Source organism: Periophthalmus magnuspinnatus, chromosome 22, assembly GCF_009829125.3.
Source record: "Periophthalmus magnuspinnatus isolate fPerMag1 chromosome 22, fPerMag1.2.pri, whole genome shotgun sequence".
In the NCBI taxonomy this organism is placed as follows: domain Eukaryota; kingdom Metazoa; phylum Chordata; class Actinopteri; order Gobiiformes; family Gobiidae; genus Periophthalmus; species Periophthalmus magnuspinnatus.
In genome coordinates, this window is record NC_047147.1 from 23322656 (window position 1) to 23345029 (window position 22374).

The 22374-nt window shown below is 44.7% G+C and overlaps 1 protein-coding gene across 1 annotated transcript in view; it reads right to left on the reverse strand.

The window, feature by feature from the left end:
* tyro3 (TYRO3 protein tyrosine kinase) overlaps positions 1-20216 on the reverse strand; it is a 32579-nt gene extending 12363 nt beyond the window's left edge. Inside the window, exons 1-12 of the mRNA XM_055231061.1 lie at positions 19900-20216; positions 16603-16786; positions 14298-14398; positions 12848-13018; positions 9539-9625; positions 8793-8908; positions 7884-8049; positions 7432-7574; positions 7226-7364; positions 6836-6959; positions 5949-6040; positions 2871-2966 (exon numbers count right to left, since the gene is read on the reverse strand). Of these exons, the coding sequence (XP_055087036.1) occupies positions 2871-2966; positions 5949-6040; positions 6836-6959; positions 7226-7364; positions 7432-7574; positions 7884-8049; positions 8793-8908; positions 9539-9625; positions 12848-13018; positions 14298-14398; positions 16603-16786; positions 19900-19963 (1483 nt within the window). The 5' untranslated portion in view covers positions 19964-20216. The remainder of the gene's footprint in view (positions 1-2870; positions 2967-5948; positions 6041-6835; positions 6960-7225; positions 7365-7431; positions 7575-7883; positions 8050-8792; positions 8909-9538; positions 9626-12847; positions 13019-14297; positions 14399-16602; positions 16787-19899) is intronic.
* Positions 20217-22374: the final 2158 nt, after the last annotated feature.

The window sequence follows — 22374 nt, forward strand, 5'->3', positions numbered from 1 at the left end:
AGGAATGAAGCCACCAGGATAGTCTGTAATACAGCTGTCTATCAATGACTTCTTCCTTATCCAGCTTCTAAGCAGTTTATGATTTTCTTCCTGTACTCACTAGTAGGGTCTCATTTCAGCAACTCATAGGTGGCGGTGTCACTGAGGAGGCTGTTCACTTTAGCCTCATAATCAGCTGAGTTCAAGATCATGGTGCATTTCCCTTTGTTAGCTGGCAAAATATTGATGTTGTGGTCCTTTTCTAGAGCAGAGAGAGTGTTATGTTGGAGGGAGGATGTTTGGCGCTGCTCAGTGGAGCTGTTACTTTCAGTCCAAGGTCTCCAGCTTCCATATCTGTAAGCTTAGTGTTTCTAATGGCGGTTTCTGCTGCTGTAATGTAGTACACTGTGGGGATCTGGTTAGATGTTACAGAGAAATTCAGTCCTTTGGAAAGTACCTTGTTCTCTGTCTGGGTGAGCTCACAGTTGGACAAGTTTTTCACCCAGCATTTACACAGACATCTTCTCAAGAACTGTGGGCAAACCACTGTCAAACTTGTAAGAGAGCTGGAAAATATTGCCAAGAAATTAGCAGAGAATAAGAATCACTTACGGTCTAACCTTAGATCTCGACAGAATGTTAATACCCAAGGTTTTACAATGGAAGGCACCTGAAGAGACAGAAGCTGGAGATCTTTAATGGAGACCTCCAATATATCATCAGAGGAAGGCTCTTACTGCTCTAGAAAAGGACCACAGCATCAACATTTTGCCAGCTGACAAAGGGAGATGCACTGTCATAATGAACTCAGCGGATTACGAGGCTAAGGTGAACAGCCTCCTCTGTGACACCGCTGAGATGAGACCCTACTAGTGAATGAATATGCTAAGTAACTGTAAATAACAGCTGTTTCCAGTTTCAATATAGTTAGCTCCTTCCTTCAGATAGATGTAAGGCAGTGTCCACCAGCAATCTGACCAGAACTGAAGAAGCAGCTTGGATGAGCAGTCAAATGTCTTCACTCTACATCTTTTTTGTCCAGTTAACAGATTTTACTCTTGGCTTTCACCATGGATCAGACCTGAACGACTGAGGGATTACACGACAGTTATTATTATACAGTACTATACATAAAGTTATCCTAACAAACAGGTGACCCAATAGAAAACAGATCCGAACCACACAGAACCAGAGAACCCCAGAGAACCATACAGAATCACACAGAACAACACAAAACCACACAGAACAACACAGAACCACACAGAACAACACAGAAACACACAGAACCACACAGAACACATTGTAAGTACAGATGCACTGATCCAGTTCAGTTCAATTTGGTTACAAAAAAGTATATGTCAAATGATATTGGCGTATATGTTTCAGTAATCATGATTGTAAAACACACATGTCAATCACTGAATCTGCTGCGTGATTAGACTAGTGAAAACACTGGCCACTTGGGCACCCATAGATGAGGGATATTTTCTGATTTGAAAAAAACTAATGTGGCATAAGACGCAGCAGATTTCAGAAGATCCAGATGTCTCATACAAGGAACTCTTTACACTGGGACTTTGGTCATGGCCAAACCTCCTGGTCAAAGCCAGATGTGGCCTCAGAAGCTCCACAGGGCTGGGCCTGGTCAGTACTTGGATGAGAGACCACTGGGAATTTCAGGGGCCACAGGGGGGCACCACTGGGAAAAAGTCTCATTGTGTTCTTAGGCAAGGCACTTCACTCACATTGCCTAGTATAAATGTGGTGTGTGGGTGAATGTTGGTGATGGTCGGAGGGGCCAATGGCAACTTGGCAGCCCCAGGGCAGCTGTGGCTACCAAGTGTGGAGTGAATAATTAAGACATGAATGATGAAGTAACTATGAGCATCTGGGAAAGTGCTGTATAAGACTACAGCATTATTATCATTATTGTTATTATTATTATTATTATTATTATTATTATTATTATTATTATTATTATTATTGTTAAAGCTAAAGCTGGTTGTGATAATAACTCGACTTGGCCGACAGGACACCCTGAGCGAGAATATAACTGTAAAGGCGTCAGTGACCCTTAATAGCTTGAACAAGTGTCTTATTATTTTATTACTGGATGTGTGGACGCTGGACAACGTCTTTTTCTTCAACAAATGTGTATCTATGAACGCATCACACCATCACAGTACTAACAAGTAAAAAGTACCACATTTGGAACTCACAAAATGAAGCTTGTTATTGTGAATTATAATTTAACTCAAGCAACGACTAGAAACAGTCTGACCAGATTGGTGCTATTCACAATCTATGTTTTTCCACAAACGTGTTCTTGTCCTAACATAAGAGCAATAAAGCTTCTAACGAAATGTAATAGTCTTGGACAATCAGGATCCTGAAGTGTCCAAAAGGTCACTGTCAACACGAGGACGTTCTGTCATGTCCTAGCTAAAGTATGGCAGAGAAAACGCAGTAGAGCTTTGAAACCTGGGTGAGTATCTTTACCTTTTGATTTACAATGAAGATGTCAATGATTAATGATAGCCTTTCCTGTCTTAAAATGGACTTGATTTACCTCATACTTATATATTTATGAAAATGACAGAGTGATACCAATTAAAAAAGGGCTTTTTGTAATTCTTAACAGCAGTGCATGGTCCATTTTATTTAAAGCATATTGTAAAAGACAACATTTCTAATGGGAGGGCCTCTGGCTAATAAAACTTTTTAAAGGTCGTAGTTGCCCAGAAAGTTTCAGAATGTTTGAACTTATATTTACACAAAGTTTTCTGTCTTTACCTGAGATACATAATACTTTTAGATTAGTTTGGTCTTATTTTAGTTTTGTTTAAAGGAAATAAAAACTTAATACTTAATGAAAGAGTAAAAAAACGCACCTTTTCCCAGGACGTGGCCCAGACTCAGCTGTCGCTCTGGGATTAACACATCCTGAAGTTTGGCCCTCAGCTCCATGCTTATGCCCAGGCTGTCCACTAGAGGGAGACAAACAGAGTAAAGACTGTCCACTAGAGGGAGACAAACAGAGTAAAGACTGTCCACTAGAGGGAGACACACTGTCCGCAGTAAGCATCAATGTTGAGAATAATGCCATTTAAGTATAACAGTGTTAGTAACGGGTTTATTTTTTAACAGTGATGAGTAATCTACCTAATGACTCTTTCCTCTGTAACTCCGTTATAGTCACTGTCAGTATAACAGGGCTTGTTATTTTAATGTGAGTCTCAGATCAGACTCAGCTTTCGCCTCATTCAGAAAAGCTGCAAAGTTTTCCCTTTGTTTTGGGAAGTAAACAGGACTAAGACGAGGGATTAGAGACAGTTACAGGGCAGTCCAATCACAGGGCAGTTTATTACTGATCCTGGGTCAGTTTGACTCTGTAATGGTGCAGTCACACCAGCGTCAAGTTGGACGCCTTTGCATTTGAGGGCTGACACCTCCGAAGTGCGTCATGGACGTCATGGAGGTCAGGGAAGTCATGGACGTCTTGGACGCCCGATCATCCGCTGCGATCTGCAAGTGCTATTGGATTGGTTTTGTTTTCCCTGTTTCTTTGTGAACACTGCAGACCAGGTTGTGAGAGTGGCTTTAGTGTATTTATCACATAAAACCCATCAATGGAGGCTATCGGCTCTGTGGTGTGTCTGGGTCCGTTACTAGCCTTTAAGATAACCGGTGTGCACAGCATAATTAAGTTGCCGCTAGTTTGTGGCTGATATCTTTCTACTTCTTCCAAATAATGACGTCACTTTGTCACTGGAGCATAGTCTCTGATTGTTCAGCTTTCTCAACTGCCAAAAAGTTAAGCTTTTTCAACTGTTCGATGCGCGAACAAAGTGTCCGACGCCTGAACACTCAAGACACGCCACGCCAATGCCAGATTCGCGGCCTCCTCCCATGGACCTACCACCTGCAGGAGGATCTGAGAAAGGCCAGTACAAAGACATCTGGGTAGCAGGTAATGTAGGGGGCCTCGATGACCAGATCTCCGGACATGGAGACTGGCTCTGGGGACATGGAATGTCACCTTGCTGGTGGGGAAGGAGCCTTACCCCACAGCGTTGAGCGTTGCCGGTGTTGTCGGCCTTACCTCCACGCAGAGGACTCTCCATTTCTCTGGCGATGCCCGGGGTAGAGGCAGCGAGCTGGTGTGAGCTTGCTTATTGCCCCACAACTCAGCCATGTTGGAGTTCACTCCGGTGAATGAGAGGGGTACTACACAGTGTACCGACCAGGGATTCTGTTGTTATACTGGGGGACTTCAATGCCCATATGGGCAATGCCAGTGACACCTGGAGGGGGCTGATCGGAACCCAACCGATGTTCTGTTATTGGACTGTGCTAGCCAGTGTGTCCATAATGAACACCATGTTCGAGCACAGACGTGTCTATCAGTGCATGTGCCACCGTGATACCCTAGGTCAGAGGTCAATGATGAACTTTGTTGTCATGTCATCTGACCTCTGGCGGCGTGTCTTGGACACTTGGGTGAAGAGGGGGCCAGAGCTGTCAACCGATCAGCATCTGATGGTGAGTTGGATCCACTGGGCCTGCCAGGTCTGTCCAGGAGGTAGCCCAGGAGGAAGGCATGCTCGTTTGATGTGCTCATGTGGAGGAGGAAGCCGGACAGACCTGGCAGGCCCAAGTGTACTGTGAGGGTCTGTTGGGAACATCTGTCGGAGCCCTCTGTCAGGGGGGGGTTTCAACTCACACCTCCTCCCATATCCCAGACAAGGCTGGGGCCATGTATGCCAAGTAGGTCATGTTCTCCTCTATTGTCAAGTCAGCCACTCGCAGCTGTGGTTGTAAAGCCTGTGGTGCTTGTCGCGGCAGCAACCCCTCGAACCTGGTGGTGGACACCAGAAGTAAGGGATGCCGTCATATTGAGTCTTGTTGGCTTGTGGGACTCCTGAGGCAGCTGATAAGTACTAGTGGGCCAAGCGTGCTGTGGTTTGCGCTGTTGCAGTGGCACAAACTCGGGGTTGGGAGGAGTTCGAGGAGGCCATGGAGGAGGACTATCTGACAGCCTCAAAGAGATTCTGGCAAACCGTCCGACGCCTCAGGAGGGGGAAGCAGCGCTTCACCATCACTGTTACATTTAAAATGTACATTGCCTGGCCAAAAATAAGTCACCACCTTGATTTAATTAAGCAAATAGGTACAAGCCTCCTCCAGTTGGTCAGGTCTAGGTTCAGCAACAGTCTGTGCTCAAAGAATGAGGTCAGCTGACACCTGAATATACTGAATGACCAGGTTTTTCCATCAATACATTTTTTCTTCCCTGATGGCACGGGCATATTCCAAGATGACAGGATTCATGGGGCTCAAATTGTGAAACAGTGGTTCAGGAGCAGGAGACATCATTTTCACACATGGATTGGCCACCACAGAGTCCAGACCACAACCCCATTAAGAATCTTTGACCGCTGCACAAAGCCTCCTCCTCCAGCACATCCCAGACTCTACCATCATCAATGCAAGATCTTGGTGAAAAATTAATGCAACACTGGATGGAAATGCATGCCGTAATCAAAGCTAAAAGGTGGTGACTTTTTTTTTTGGCCAGGCAGTGTATATTCACTGTTGATTTAATATAATCGCTCAGGCAGTTTATTTGATTCATGTTTGAGTGCCACCACAGAAACTTAACTGGCCCCCCATAAAAGAATCATGGCTCCGCCCCTGGATTGAGCAATCTTTAATCTCACATTATACAGGTTATACAGATTATACAACGCGGAAGTCAGAGGATTTTTTTCTTTTATGAAATTGTTTTAGAAGAATATTGTGATTTAAAATGTATAAATTATAACAGCTCAAATAAAAAATAAATTTAACAATCTAAGGAATAAGACTGTTTTAATCATAGGTCTGTCATAACAGTGCTCTCTGGGGTCTGTGTAGTAATAGTAGTAGTAGTAGTAGTAGTAGTAGTACTATTAGATTGCAGTACTCACAGTTGATCTCAGAGGGGCGCTCTGTCCTGTTGAAGGATCGGGCTGCACTGAAGGACACCAGACTCTCTGAAGTGACCGGTTTGAACGCTGAACTGCAGGAAAGATAAAAAACGGACATTTGGGCCAGCACTATTTTACACATACACCTTTTCCTGCTTACAGGTTCATCAACTGCCTGTCTCCATGGCCATACTATTGATTTGTCTAGAATGTTCCACAGTGCGGCATTAAACATATCCATCAGCTGTGTTCTTACAATGAGCAGCACACACTTCCACAGATCTGACCTGTAACTTGGTTCGGTACACAGTCAGTTGAGGTAGATAGTTATAAATGCTTGTCTGCAAGGAAATAAATTTCGGTTTAATGCCATACTGTGGAACATTCCAGGCTATGATATCAGGTGGCACGCCCTGTACCAGAAAGGTTCCACAGTGAAGCTTTACTTTGACATAAGACATTAAGGAAAGATGCTGCAGGTGAACAGGAAGAATCGTGTGCTATAGTTTAAATGAGGTTTTATGTTAAAATAAGTCATCATGACTAAAAACAGACAAAATGGACCAAAACAGCATGAAACATGAAAAATATTTCTTGCTTCTGTTTGGTGATATTTTAGATACTAACAACACACAGAGGATACTGTGCATACTGGCTTCTTATTAAGTATCTGGGTAAACTAAATCGTACTGAAAAGGTTCCTAAATGTTGATATTTCCCCTCATTTTTTGGAGTTAAGACTTGATTCACACTTGGAATTAGAGGTTAAAAAAATCCTTCTGTTTGTTTGGTTAAAATCTTATATATATATATATATATATATATATATATATATATATATATATATATATAAAAAGCCTGTTGCAAAGAGACCAAAGTGTTTTTACCCAAAGAGTGAGTCTTTTCTGCGTCTGTGGGCCCCAAACGCCACCATCAAACCCAGAACAGAGGCACCCAGGAGCCCAAGCAGCACCCCAGACCACAGATGAGAACGAGGAGACACCAGGGACACTGCAACAGAGACTGGGTTTAGACCAGGCTTAGATCGGGTTTAAACCGCAACAGAGAAAGACCGGGTTTAGACCAGGTTTAGACTGCAACAGAGAAAGACCAGATTTAGACTGGGTTAAGACCCGGATTAGACCAGGTTTATACTGCTACAGAGAAAGACTGGGTTTAGAATGGGTTTAGACTGCAACAAACAGAGACTGGCTTTAGTCCCTGGTTTAGTCCTGGTTTAATTCCTCGTCCAGTCCTCGTCCAGTTCTGGTTCTGACCTGGTTTAGGTAGGATCAGGACCGGTCTGCTCCAGGGTCCACAGCCCACAGAGGTACACGCCGAGACCTGGACCGAGGCATTCAGGAACCGGCCGGGTCCAGAGAGGAACGCCCAGGACTCTTTAAACAAGAGCGGCTCCTGGACACAGAAATGTCAAATGCTCTCCTATCCTCCTGTGTGTGTCAGATCATGCCAGATGACCTACCTGAGTCTCGGAGCCCAGACTCCACTGGACTTTGTAGGCCTGTAGTTTTCCCTGGAGCTCGCTCTCCTCCAGTCCCACCCATCGCAGGGTCAGGTGACTGTCCGACAGGTCAAAGGTCAGGTTCCTCGGAGCCACCATTGGGACTAAAACAAGAACTGGTTTAGTCCTGGTCCAGTCCTGGTCCAGTCCTGGTCCAGTCCTGGTCCTGATCCAGTCCTGGTCTAATCCCAGTCTTGGTCCTGGTCCAGTCCTGGTCTATTCCCAGTCTTGGTCCTGGTCCAGTCCTGGTCTAATCCCAGTCTAGTCCTAGTCTAGTCCCGATTCAGTCCCGGTTTGGTCCTGGTACAGTCCTGGTATGGTTCTTATTCAGTCCTTGGTCTAATCCGTGGTCTAGTCGTGGTCTAGTCCTGGTTTAGTCCTGGTTCAGTCCTGGTTCAGTCCTGGTTTAGTACCAGACTCTGGTGTAGTGAAGTTGATCCAGTCTGAGTTGGGGGATGATCCCAGTTGGTTCCTACAGGAGACTCTGAGGCTGTAGTCCGAGTGAGCCCTGAGTCCAGAGACTGAGATCTTGTGAGGAGGGACCGGGACCAAGACTGGACCAGAGACCTGACCAGAGACCTGAAGGGTGAGACAGAGAGCTCTTACGGCTATAGTTAAGCACATAGCCTGTATAAAGAAGTGGGCTGAGTGAGTGTGACGTCACCCACAGTGTTCAGCTCCAAATGAAGCTCATCGATCCTAACAGTTATTGCGGCTAATCTGGAGCCCAGTTCCATATTTGGAATTTTGACCGCATGTATCATAGCAACCAAAGAACCTATCAGGAGAGAGGCTGTTGAAGGTAACACCCCTTCCTGCCCACACCGCTAGTTTAGCAGGGGGCAGGCACTTAGCAACGTTGCTTGTTGCTAATGTTATGTTCATATCTTTATGAACATTAATAACAGACAAGTCAGATAGCAGCAGTTACAGAAAGAGGGGCCAAAGATTTTCAATAAAAAAAGAATTAGAGCCAGAGTTGATGGAGCTGAACTGCACCCATGATCACTTCCTGTGTGGAATGCGGCGGCGAGCAGGTTAGCTATGTTTAACCTGAGACAGGTGAGAATTCTCAGGTGGAGTTGCTGTGTAACTCTCATACTGCAGTTGTGTGGACCTGGCTTAGACCTGGTTTAGACCAGAGGGGGAGTACCTGTATGAAGAAAGAGGTCAGGAGGAGTACCTGTACGGAGCAAGAAGTCAGAGGACAGGGGAAGTACCGGTATGGAGCGAGAGGTCAGGGCCAGGGGGATTACCTGTGTGGAGCAGGAGGTCAGGGGTTTGGGGGAGTACCTGTATGGAGCAAGGTCGGGGGGGAGTACCTGTATGGAGCAGGAGGTCAGTGGGGAGTACCCACTGAAGCCCGGGGTCCAGGACACTGTGACGTTGTTCTCCTCAAGGTTTTCCACCTTCAGAAACACAGGAGCTGATGGAAGAACTGAGAGAAAGAGAGAAGAAGGGATGAAAGAGAGGTGAGAGGATTTAAAGGGGCACTGTGTAACTTTTCTTGTGCAGAGTTCAAAACCTTCTTGTCTCCATGGAGATGATGATGGTGATGTTCCAGTCTCCATGGAGACAAGCAGGTGTCTCCACTAAACCAAGTACTTTTGTCAGCATCAATAAAGACATACCGGTACTACATAACAGTTTCATATTGATACTTTACAGTGACATCATACTGTTCTATGGTGGAATGTTCAGCAGTTACCATGGAGACACAACGCACACATTACCAAACGTTTTATGATCGTCAGAAAAAAATCCCAAAGTGATTTAAAGAGCACATTTTCAGGAGCCTGTTTTCAGTCTAACTGAAAAACTGCCGCTTGTGACTGTATTGTTATTTGAGACTTATTATTATTTGAGAGAGAGACTTGTCAGATTGTGTTAAAACAAAGCTCAGATTAAAGTCTAAAAGAGCTTCAAACAGAGCAGTGCCTACAGTTAGCATCTCGCCTCCAGGGAATGTTGATGACATCAGCTGCAAAGTATCAATAGAGCAGAGCATTCCCTGCAGACAGACCTGTGTATAATTTGTGTGTGTGTATAGCACCACCTGCAGACAGACCTTTGATGTGCACCGTCCCCGTCCTGGACACAGAAACACCCCGAGAGTTTTTAGCTTCACAGTAAAACTTCACACTGCTGCTCACTCCTGAAACACCAACATATTTGAACATGTAAATATGTCAACATTTAAACATTTAATTTACACGTGTCAATATGCAAACATTTAAACGTGTCAATATGTAAACATTTAAATGTGTCAATATGTAAACATGCCAACATGTAAATATGTAAACATTTAATCATGTCAAAATGTCAACATGTAAACACTTAAACATGTCATCATGTAAAGATGTAAACATTTAAACGTGTCAACATGCCAACATTTAAACATGTCAACTTTAAACATGCCAACATTTAAACATGTCAACTTTTAAACAAGTAAACACTAACATCTAAACATTTATACATGTAAACATGTTTTACATTTTCAACATAGACTCAAACCTCACCATATTTAAACACAAACATATTAGATTATCACAGATTACACTGTGAGATTCTGAAGGTTATTTATGTAACTACAGTTCTATGAATCCCAAATGAGGTAGAGGCATCGCTTAAAACTGTTGTGTTGGGGATGGCACGTCTGCAGGGCGTGTCTGCAGGGGGCGGCTCCAGGGCATGTTTGAAAGACGTGTCTGCAGGGGCATCTGCAGGATCACCGTTATTTATAAGTAGTGTTCCCCACTCTTGACTGAGTCAGAAGCCGATTCTGAGTTTCATGCTAATAAACGTCTGCTAACGAGGAAGTACTGTGGTGTACTGTGGTGTGCTGTGGTGTGCTGTTATGTAGTGTGCTGTGGTGTGCTGTGGTGTGCTGTGGTGTGCTGTGGTGTGCTGTAGTGTGCTGTAGTGTGCTGTGGTGTGGTGTGCTGTAGTGTGCTGTGGTGTGGTGTGCTGTAGTGTGCTGTGGTGTGCTGTGGTGTGCTGTGGTGTGCTGTGGTGTGCTGTAGTGTGCTGTAGTGTGCTGTGCTGTAGTGTGCTGTGCTGTGGTGTGCTGTGGTGTGCTGTAGTGTGCTGTGGTGTGCTGTGGTGTGCTGTAGTGTGCTGTGGTGTGGTGTGCTGTAGTGTGCTGTAGTGTGCTGTAGTGTACTGTGGTGTGCTGTGGTGTGCTGTGGTGTGCTGTGGTGTGCTGTGGTGTGCTGTGGTGTGGTGTGCTGTAGTGTGCTGTGGTGTGGTGTGCTGTAGTGTGCTGTGGTGTGCTGTGGTGTGCTGTGGTGTGCTGTAGTGTGCTGTGGTGTGCTGTGGTGTGCTGTAGTGTGCTGTGGTGTGGTGTGCTGTAGTGTGCTGTAGTGTGCTGTGGTGTGCTGTGGTGTGCTGTGGTGTGCTGTGGTGTGCTGTGGTGTGCTGTGGTGTGCTGTGGTGTGGTGTGCTGTAGTGTGCTGTAGTGTGCTGTGGTGTGCTGTAGTGTGCTGTGGTGTGCTGTAGTGTGCTGTAGTGTGGTGTGCTGTAGTGTGCTGTGGTGTGCTGTAGTGTGCTGTGGTGTGCTGTAGTGTGCTGTAGTGTGGTGTGCTGTAGTGTGTTGTGGTGTGCTGTGGTGTGCTGTGATGTGCTGTGATGTAGTGTGCTGTGATGTGCTGTTATGTGGTGTGCTGTGGTGTGCTGTGATGTGCTGTGATGTAGTGTGCTGTGATGTGCTGTTATGTGGTGTGCTGTGGTGTGCTGTGGTGTGCTGTGGTGTGCTGTGGTGTGCTGTGGTGTGCTGTAGTGTGCTGTGGTGTGCTGTGGTGTGCTGTGGTGTGCTGTAGTGTGCTGTAGTGTGCTGTGGTGTGGTGTGCTGTAGTGTGTTGTGGTGTGCTGTGGTGTGCTGTAGTGTGCTGTGGTGTGCTGTGGTGTGCTGTGGTGTGCTGTGGTGTGCTGTAGTGTGCTGTGGTGTGCTGTGGTGTGCTGTTATGTGCTGTGATGTAGTGTGCTGTGGTGTGCTGTGGTGTGCTGTAGTGTGGTGTGCTGTAGTGTGCTGTGGTGTGCTGTAGTGTGCTGTGGTGTGGTGTGCTGTGGTGTGCTGTGGTGTGCTGTGGTGTGCTGCGGTGTGCTTTATTAGTGGTGGAGATTATAGTTATATTATTATTATTTATTATTTTTATTTATTTATTCTATGATATAAATATACTGCCTGGCCAAGAAAAAAGTCGGCACCAAAAAAAAAAAAAAAAAAAAGGTCACACACTCTAATATTTCGCTGGGCCGCCTTTAGCTTTGATTACGGCACACATTCGCTGTGGCATTGTTTGGATAAGCTTCTGCAATGTCACAAGATTTATGTCCATCCAGAGAGTGGTAGAGTCTGACGCTGCACAAAGCTTCTCCAGCACATCCCAAAGATTCTCAATGGGGTTAAGGTCTGGACTCTGTGGTGGACAATCCATGTGTGAAAATGATGTCTCATGCTCCTGAACCGCTCTGTCACAATTTGAGCCTGATGAATCCTGACATTGTCATCTTGGAATATGCCCGTGCCATCAGGGAAGAACAAATCCATTGATGGAATAATCTGGTCATTCAGTATATTCAGGTGTCAGCTGACCTGATCTTTGAGCACAGACTGTTGCTGAACCTAGACCTGAACAACTGCAGCAGCACCAACATATTTGCTTACCGGTAGTTAAATCCAGGTGGTGACTTTTTTTTGGCCAGGCAGTGTAAAACTGATCATCTGCTACTACATTTTGTTTCATGTGTTCTCATCTCAATATTGTTTTTTTATTTTATTTGGGCACACGAGGTATACACAGATGGCCAGAATGGATAACGTAAGTATGTCATTTGGATGGAGAACGTTGGTGTTTTTGTTGTTACAAACGAAGATTGTGCCTTTTTACTTTCTTACTATTTCAGATGTAATGTAAATTTTGTACAATTTCTGTATACTGGAAATAGACAAATTTTTAAAAGAAAAAATAAAAGTGTTTATTGTGACAGAAGTCCATCGTTACACTGAGAACATGATTCCACAGATAAATACAATTATATAAAGATTTTACAAAACATTAACTATAACTTAGTGTGAGTGTTGATGGTGGAGGGGCAGATAGTGCAGCTTCTGTCAGTCTGCCCAAGGGCCGCTGTGGCTACAAAAGTATCTTACCATCACAGTGCAGAGTGAATAAAGAATGCACCAAAATGTAGTGCATTTGAGCATCTGGAAAAGTGCTGGATAAGGTCGCGCACGGGAGAAGTGCTTATGTCTCTATTATTATTCAATTATTTACCTGTTGTTTACTTGTTTACCTGTCAGATGCCGTGTGCTGTTATTATTTACCTGTTGTTTATGTGTTTACCCGTTAGGTGAAGTGTTGTAGTTATTTACCTGTCAGTTGCAGCGTTGATGGCGACGGCTCTGGCCCGCCCACCTGCTCCCCTCCAACCCACCACAGCACCTCCACCGGGTCAGGAGGCCCCACTGCGGCACATGACAGATTAAAGGGTTCTCCTGGGAGAACAGAGAGATCCACAGGTTCTGATGTGAAGTGAGGGACTCCTGAGAGAGATAGAGAGAAAATGAGAGGAGGAGAGAAAGAGGAGTGAGAGGAGAGAAGGAGAGGAGAAGAGAAGAGGAGAGAGAGAGGAGAGAGAAAGGAGAGAGAGAGGAGGAAGGAGAGAGGAGTAGAGAGGAGAGGAGGAGAGGGAGGAGAGAGAGAGAAAGAGAGGAGAGAAAGGAAGAGCGAGAGAAGGAGAGAGAGAAGAGAGGATTAAGTAAGGGCGAGAGAGGAAGAGAGAGTAGGAGAGAGAGGACAGGAGAGAGGAGTAGGGAGGAGAGGAGGAGACAGGTTAAAGGTTGAACTAAAGTAACAAACTAATGATTTAAGTATTGGATTCTCATGTTTCCAACATCTTTGTAAATGTATGGATACAGATTTACAGATCCTATTTTATATATGGTTATATATTCTTTCTGCTGCTCGATTACCGTTTTTGGCTGCATATTTTACTACTTGCATCTTGTAATCTGCAGAATAGGTCTTTCTCAGATGTCTTTTAAAATAGCGTAATGTTGAAATTTTTTATTTTAAATGGTATAGGAGATACTGGCAAATAAGCCTAGACTGCCCTCATGCGGTTGTAAGTGGGACAGCAACAAAGATGTGAAATTATATACATATTTTAATAATTTCACATATAAGTCGCATCTGAGTATACGTCGCACCCTCGGCCAAACTATCAAAAAAAGTGCAACTTATGGTCCGGAAAATATGGTAGTAGTAGTAACAGTAGTAGTAGTAGTAGCAGTAGTAGTATTAATAGCAGTAATAGTAGTAATAGTAAAAGTACTAGCAGCAGCAGCAGGAGTAGCAGTTTGGGCCAAGCTCTGTGGGGCCAGATGGGTGCGCGACTGGAAGAGGGAGTGGCCGCGGCTGCACGCTCCGCAGGCTCTTCCCCTCTCACAGGGTCAAACCCTCTCACATCGCTCTGGTCTGGCACAGACTGACTGCTGCGGGCCGCGGAGTGCCATCAACTCATTTATTTATTCCCATGTGACCCAATACCTCTGAAAAGATCCTCTAGCCCACACTGTTATGTCAGGCCACTCTGAAACTCAACAAAACACTTCCTGTGACCATTTCAAAATAAAATCAATAAAAATAAGTTTAAGAAGAACCTATTGTGATAAGCCCAATATTGCAACTAAATGCAGTGGAATACAGGAATTTAAGTGATTTTTTGCTAAATTCCAGTGTTTGCAGTAGTAGTAGTAGCCGCAATAGCAGTAGTACCAGTAGTAGCAGTAATAATAGTAGTAGTGTTTGTCGTACATTTACCTTCCACGGTGATCCAGGCAGGTTCAGAGGAGTACACCTGTCCGTCTGACTCCACCTCACACCAGTACCTGCCCCCATCCTGTTGCTGCACAGACCGCACACTGCAGAGAAACAGCCAATCAGAGAAGCAGTGAAAAAACAGCCAATCAGAGAGGAGTAGGAAGATAACAGCCAATCAAAGAGGAGCAGTTAGAAAGAGCCAGAGAGAAGCAGCGAGAGGAGCATGGAGAAAACAGCCAATCAAAGAGGAGTAGGGAAAAATGGCCAAACAGAGAGAAAACAGCCAATCAGAGAGGCGCCGTGGGAAAACAGCCAATCAGAGAAGAGCAGGGAGATTCTCGTTCAAGCTGATAACACTGAGCTCCGTGAGTGATGTGCCGTGATCTCCTTGGTTCTAGACTCGGTTGTAAACTTGGTTCTAGGTCCTGTCCTGGTTCAGTCCTGGTTCAGTCCTGGTTCAGTCCTGGTTCAGTCCTGGCCTGGTCCTGGTTCAGTCCTGGATTCTGGCCTGTCTGGTCCTTGTTTCTGGTCTGTCTGCTCCTTGTTTTGGGCTCTCATAGTAAATACAGGTGGGGCTCAGTTGGGTCTTTGTTTTCAGTTTAAAGTTCAGATGGAGTTGGGGAAAACTCTTCTAAAACTTCAGTCCTGGTCCGGTCCAGTCCTGGTCTTTCTCCTGTGTTCTAACTCTGTTCCTCATCAAAAACATGAAGAGGTTTTAAATGCATGTTTGAGTAATCTAGTGATCTCTCCCAGGCCCTATTCAAATCCTCCTTACAGTTGTAAGAGTCTGTACAAGGCTCTGTCCACAAGCCTGCATCACCCACATGACAATTTTCCATAAATATACAAAAACATGATACAAAACTGTACACAGCAACTTGACAAACCTGATGTGATGTGCAGTAGTTTCATTAGTTGAATGCAGCTGATTGTGTTGTGGCCATAGAGTGTATATATAAATGGACATAGCCAACCTGCTAGCTGCCGCATTCCAAACAGGATGTGAGCATGGGCGCACTTCTGGCTTCATCAATTCAAACTGTCGCTTCTCTCTCTGTAACTGCAGCTGTCAGACTCGTCATTTTGGTCTTAAAATGTTCGTATTAACCCACTCTACATGATCATTGTGTTTTTATTTCACTATGTAAATCAAGATATAAAAACATTAATAATAGACAAATCAGGCGCCTTCTTTCCCCGAGGTCGCTCTCAAACAGGTTTGCTTGACACCATTGCCAAGTGCCCGTTCCCTGTTAAGCCAGGGAGATTGGCTCTTTGTTTGCCATGATACTCGTGGTCAGAAATGGGCTCCAGATTAGCAACTATAGCTACTAGCCTCAATGAGCTTCATTTGGAGCTGAACTCTGTGGTGACGTCACAGTCACTTAGTCTACTTCTGTATAAAGGCTATGGTTGTGATAGCACTCTGATGAGAGATTCAAGTAAAACACCCCTCTTTAATACCCCATAGAGGTAAATAACCCCTCTTTAATACGTCCTCTTCAGTTTAAATCTTTGTGTTTCATCACCAATTTCTCTTTTTCTCAAATTGAAACTTTCCGATGTGTTTCTAAAAATATGAGACTCGACCTCCCATAATCCTCTGCTGCCAAGTGTGACTGGGTTTAAACGCATTCCAACAATAAGAACTGTGCCAGAGACCGGACCAGAGACCAGAGACCAGAGACCAGAGACCGGACCAGAGACCAGAGACCAGAGACCAGAGACCAGAGACCAGAGACCGGACCAGAGACCAGAGACCAGAGACCAGAGACCAGAGACCAGAGACCAGAGACCAGAGACATCAGACCAGAGATCACACCAGAGAACAGATGGTCGTGGTTTAGTCTGGGTTTTGGTCCTGGTTCAGTCCTAGTTCAGTCCTGGTTCAGTCCTAGTTCAGTCCTGGTTCAGTCCTGGTCTAGTCCTGGTCTAGTCCTGGTCTCGTCCTGGTCTCGTCCTGGTCTCGTCCTGATCTAGTCCTGGTTTAGCCCCGCTCAGTCCCAGCTCAGTCCAGCCCTGGTTCAGTAGCGGTTCAGTCCCGGTTTAGTCGTGGTTTAGTCGTGGTTTAGTCCCGGTTCAGTCCTGGTCTAGTCCTCAGTCTAGACGTGGTCTAGTACCTGTAGAAGGTTTCCAAGTGCATTTCTCCGAGGCTGCCAAACATCTGGTCTGTGGAGTAGATCCTGGTTTAGCCCTGGTTTATTCCTGGTCTAGTTCCGATCTAGTCCTGATCTAGTCCCAGTTCAGTCCTGCTCTAATCCTGGTTCAGTCCTAGTTCAGCCCTGGTTTAGTTTCAGGCCAGTACCTGTAGAAGGTCTCCCAGTGCAGTTCTCCGAGACTGAGGAACATCTGGTCTGTGGAGTAGATCCGGGTCTGGTCTTTCCTCCACACGATGTCGGGTTCCGACAGACCCAGAACAGCACAGCCCAAACGCACGCCATTCCCCTGGGTCACCGTGTGATTCTGCGGCTGCCGAGAGAACACCACACCTGTAACAGAGAGAACCGGGTCAGAACAGGGTCAGAACAGGGTCAGCACCAGGACTAAACCACGATGATGTCCCAGTTCTAATCCTTACAGAGGGAGCCATACTCTCCCTGTGCAGTACTTGTAAACCTGTGTACATGTACACAGGCAGTAGTACTGTGCAGTACTTGTGCACGTGTGTATGTACATGTACACAGTACTGGGCAGTATTTGCAGTACACACAGGGGTGATGTGGGACTAGAGCAGGTATTATGAAGTCTAGACGTATGCTTTATAAAGTGTCAACATGGTAACAACAAATTCACTTTCAATACTGAGGATACGATACCAAGATTACAAGAGTCGGTACTCAATAAGATGCCACGAAGACTCAGTACTCGATACAATACCAAGATTATAAGACTTGGTACTTGATACCACAATGAAAATGCCCTTTTTTAATAACATGACATCATTTTCATACAGCCTTTAACACACCAGTACTTCAACATACTACTACTTTCTTTACCTCAAGCTGAGAATCACACTCACATTCTGTCAAAGGGATTTGTTTAGTATCAATTCCTGTGAACCATGAGGACCTCGTTTACAAACTTGTTTTAGTGGAGATTAGTGATTTTCAATACTTTGGACAGACATAGTCATAGACAGAGATGCACCAATCTGATGCTGGTATCAAATATTAGCTTCTAAATATCGGTCCAGTCGATATCCTGTTGGACATTTAAACTGATGCAATGAGATATTTGTAGGTCAGAGTCATCCAGAAAGTAACAGAATGTCTGAACTTTTATTTACACCAAGTTGTTATGTCGTTATCTGAGAGATAATAATAAGAATATCTGAATCAGTTTGTTTTTTATTTTATTTTTGTTTAAAAGAAATAAATGCTGTTTTCAGTCTCTGGCTCATATTGAGTATCGGGACTTAAAGCCAAAGTATCAAAATCAGTATCGGAACAGAAAGAGCCATATCGGTGCATCTCCAGTTTATATGTGCAGGATTCTTATTATACGTGAAATAAACAGTGAAGGAGTGTTTGACTGAAAGATCACTGAAGCATCATGGGACGTGTCCACAGGCCTCTCACAAATCACATTTACACTAACTCATGAACATGTGACACACAGGGAGGGCATCTGACACAATATGACAAAAGGGAGGGCATCTGATACAATCTGACACAGAGCGAGGGCATCTGAAACACAGGGGAGGATGATGGGAGAGCATCTATGTAAATAACTGTAAAAATCAATGCTGAACACATCAGACTGAAAATGAGCCCCTGCAGCAGAGCATCATGGGAAAACCTCAGGATGGTCTAAAAATAAATTTGTTAAACTGGATTCTTATTGATCTGAAGAGGCACGATGTCATCCTCCAGCCGCAGCCAACCAGCAGGTTCCATGAGCATCACTTCCCCAAAGCGGTGATGTCGTCTTTGTTCACGCGAGTAAATAAGATGATGTCATAGCTGTACTCCAGGTCCAGGACCGGGTCCAGGTCTAGCTCCAGGTCCAGCTCCGGGTCCGGCTCCAGGTCAGGCTCCGGGGCCAGCTCTGGGTGTAGGTCCAGCTGCAGGTTTAGCTCCAGCTCCGGGTCTAGATCCTCAAGTTCCAGCTCCCAGTCCACGTCCAGGTCCACAGTGATCCATTTACATTTAAATGATGACATAATTTTTAAAGCAATATCCAGGACAGAACAGAACAAATAGAATGCATTTGTCTTTAGATCTCAAAGCGGCCCTGGTTCGGCCCTGGTTCGGCCCTGGTTCGGCCCTGGTTCGGCCCTGGTTCGGCCCTGGTTCGGCCCTGGTTCGGCCCTGGTTCGGCCCTGGTTCGGCCCTGGTTCGGCCCTGAACTGATTTTGAACACTTGGGGGACCCTGCGCTCAGACGTTTGGGTTGTAGATGTATTTTGAACACTTGGGGGGGCCCCACGCTCAGACGCTTGGGGGAACACTGGAGCTCTGTGCTGGACCTTGAAATGTTTTTGTTGTGGGGTAAGTTGAGTCCAGAGCCACATTCCTCTGGCCACAGTGACAGACTGCAGAAGGCGCAGGACAAACGCTCACAACGCACATTTAAACACCCCCAAAATTTGACATCAAACATCACAGAAGCACAAACGCACAGGTTCCTGAGGTGCATTTGTGCCGCCGGCGATGGCGAAAATAACATGAGACCATTTAAACCAGCGGAATGTGCTTGTGTTTCTAATGCTACATCAAAATATTCATCTAAAACAACTTCATAAAGTCCACTGACTTCCGTGTTAGAAAACTCTGGTGCCGCGGTGCCCGACTGATGTCGCCATAAACGTCATCACAACAAAGCGCCGCATGCTGTCAGTGCCTCTATGGACAGCTGCACATCACACTAGCGAGCAGAATGTTTTTCACATTTGTACTAAAATAACTATGTAAGCCGCCGAATCCTACGAGTATCACCAATTAAGAAAATATAACTGGAGAAGGAAGTGTGTACATCACAGTGGGTGTGTACATCACAGTGGGTGTGTACATCACAGTGGGTGTGTACATCACAGTGGGCGTGTACATCACAGTGGGCGTGTACATCACAGTGGATGTGTAAACAAGGGTAGATGGGCAAAATGGCATCTTGAAAATAAGAGATTAAAGATTACTTAAACATGAATCACTCCAAATACAACAGAGGCTCAATGAGAAGAAACAACTGGAACATGGTTAAAGATCTGCACACAACTGTTTGAACAGGGTGGATTTAAAACTCTTTGGCACTTTTGGTCCTTTGACAGTGTAACTCTGTGGAGGGACACTAACTAGAACTATAAGTATAACTAGAACTACTGTCTGACAGGGGCCAATCCCTGTGTCCCCAAATCAAGACTTAATTGCCGTGTGCTAAAGTTTAAAGTTCAAACTAGAACACGGCTCACAAAGATGTGTCGAGTGAGAATGATGAGCAGAATCAGAACCATGAGCGGAATCAGAATCACACTCAGAATCATGAGTAGAATCATGAGTAGTTTGTGCTAGTTGTTCAGAGCCGAGTTTGTTGTTTAGTTCTTCACTTAAGTTTAAATTTTAAACATTTTTGTATCAGATACGATCAAATTTCTTTTAAAAACTCACCCGAGGCTTTAGCAGAGTCTGGTCCGAGCAGAAAAAACAGAAAAAGACACAAAACCCGCGACATTTTGGCTCAAATCCAGATTCGGGCGGCGGAGCGGATCATCCCGAGGAGCTGAGCCGAGTACAGGCGCCTGATTCCGGTCAAGAAAAGTCCCAAACCCGGGTCTAAAGTCCCAAAGCCGGGTCCATGTGCTCCCGGAGCCGGAGACACGGGGCCCGGGGCGGGTGAGGTCTGAGCCCGGCGGAGATGCAGCCTGAGCGGGGAAAGATTCTGTTCTCACGGCGCCTCCCGAGACAAGTGTCAACTCTGAAGGACTACAGAGCCCCGGAGAAAAGACTACAAACTAACACCGGAAACGGCTGCAGACTGACCGGAAACATGGAACCTTCGCAATAAAAGCGGTGAATCAATACGTATTGTGAAAATAAATAAATATAACTTTTATGACTAAACATTTATCTGTCACAATGTGATTAATCAGATATAAAATAATTGATCAGTGTTGCACTTTTAATCAAACTTTTAATTTCAAATAAAGTGGATTTAGATTTGAAATATGTATTGAAATAAAATACCTTCATCTGTCTCATTTAATTATTACACTGGAGGGTAAACTGTGGCGAGTTCAGTGGGATATGACTCAAAAACTCATCCTGATAGCGCCCCCCGCAGGAGGAGTGTGGGACCTGCATTTTCCTGACTCATCCTGCAGGCGGCGCCACAGGACTGTAGAGGGCGCTTTGCATCTGGATCAGACAAAGGGGTTTATGAATGACGTCACTTCTACATAGTGCTGCACTCACCATGTATACTACTACTACTACTACTACTACTACTACTACTACTACTACTACTACTACTACTACTACTACTACTACTACTACTACTACTACTACTACTACTACTACTACTACTACTACTACTACTACTACTATCCTGCAACTTATACTGCTTCACATAATATAAAGGTTCAGTCCTGATTTAGTCCTGGTTCAGGACTGGTTTTTGCGTCTTTGATGACAGTTGGTCATAAACATGATTTATGGAGACTTTGATTAAAATCAGTGGATTACATCACGCTACAGCAAATCCAAGGTCAGAACCAGGACTAAACCAGGTCTAGACCAGCACTGAACCAGGACTGAACTAGAACTAAGCCAGGTCTGAACCAGGACTAAACCAGGACTAAACCAGGACTAAACCAGGACTAAACCAGAACTAAAACAGGACTAAAACAGGACTGAACGAGGACTAAACCAGGACTAAGCCAGGTCTGAACTGGGACTAAACCAAGAATAAATCAGGATTAAACCAGGTCTAGTTTAGTCCTGGTTCAGGACTGTTTTTTGCGTCTTTGATGACAGTTGGTCATAAACATGATTTATGGAGACTTTGATTAAAATCAGTGGATTACATCATACTACAGCAAATCCAAGGTCAGAACAGGACTAAACCAGGTCTAAACCAGGACTGAATCAGGACTGAACCAGGTCTAAACCAGGACTGAATCAGGACTGAACCAGGACTAAACCGGGACTAAATGAGAGCGTATTATGAAGAAATGTTTGATGCAAACCAAAAATGTGACTTATTTAATGAGTCCAGTTTTAGACTCAGTTAAAACATTTCAACCTTTCGGGCTCAGACTCACAAAGATCACTTAAAAACATTTGGCTTTTATTAAATGAACAACGAAACAGACTAAACCAGGAATAAACCAGGTCTGAATCAGGTCTGAACCAGGACTAAACCACAACTGAATCAGGAATAAACCAGGTCTGGTTTAGTCTTGATTTAGTCTTGGCTTAGTCCTGGTTTAGTCCTGGTTCAGGAATGGTTTTTGTGTCTTTGGTGACAGTTGGTCATAAACATGATTTATGGAGACTTGGATTAAAATGAATGGATTACATCACACTACAGCAAATCCAAGGTCAGAACCAGGACTAAACCAGGACTAAACCAGGACTGAATCAGGACTGAACCAGGACGAAACCAGGATTAAGCCAGGTCTGAACAGGTCTAAACCAGGCCTAAACCAGGTCTAAACCAGGACTAAACGAGGATTAAGAAAGGACTGAATCAGGACTGAACCAGGACTAAATGAGATCGTATTATGAAGAAAGGTTTGATGAAAACTGAAAATGTGACTTTTATTTAATGAGTCCAGTTTTAGACTCAGTTAAAACATTTAAACTTTCAGGCTCAGATTTACAAAGATCACTTAAAAACATTTGTCCTTTATTAAATAAACGATGAAACAGACTAAACCAGGACTAAACCAGGACTAAAACAGAACTGAACCAGGACCAAACCAGGACTTATACAAGACTGAACTAGGTTAAACCAGGACTGAACCAGGTCTGAAACAGAACATGTACACTTTTACATACCGTATTTTCCGCACTATAAGGCGCATCGGAATATAAGGCGCACCTTCAATGAATGGCCTATTTTAAAACAAATTTCATATATAG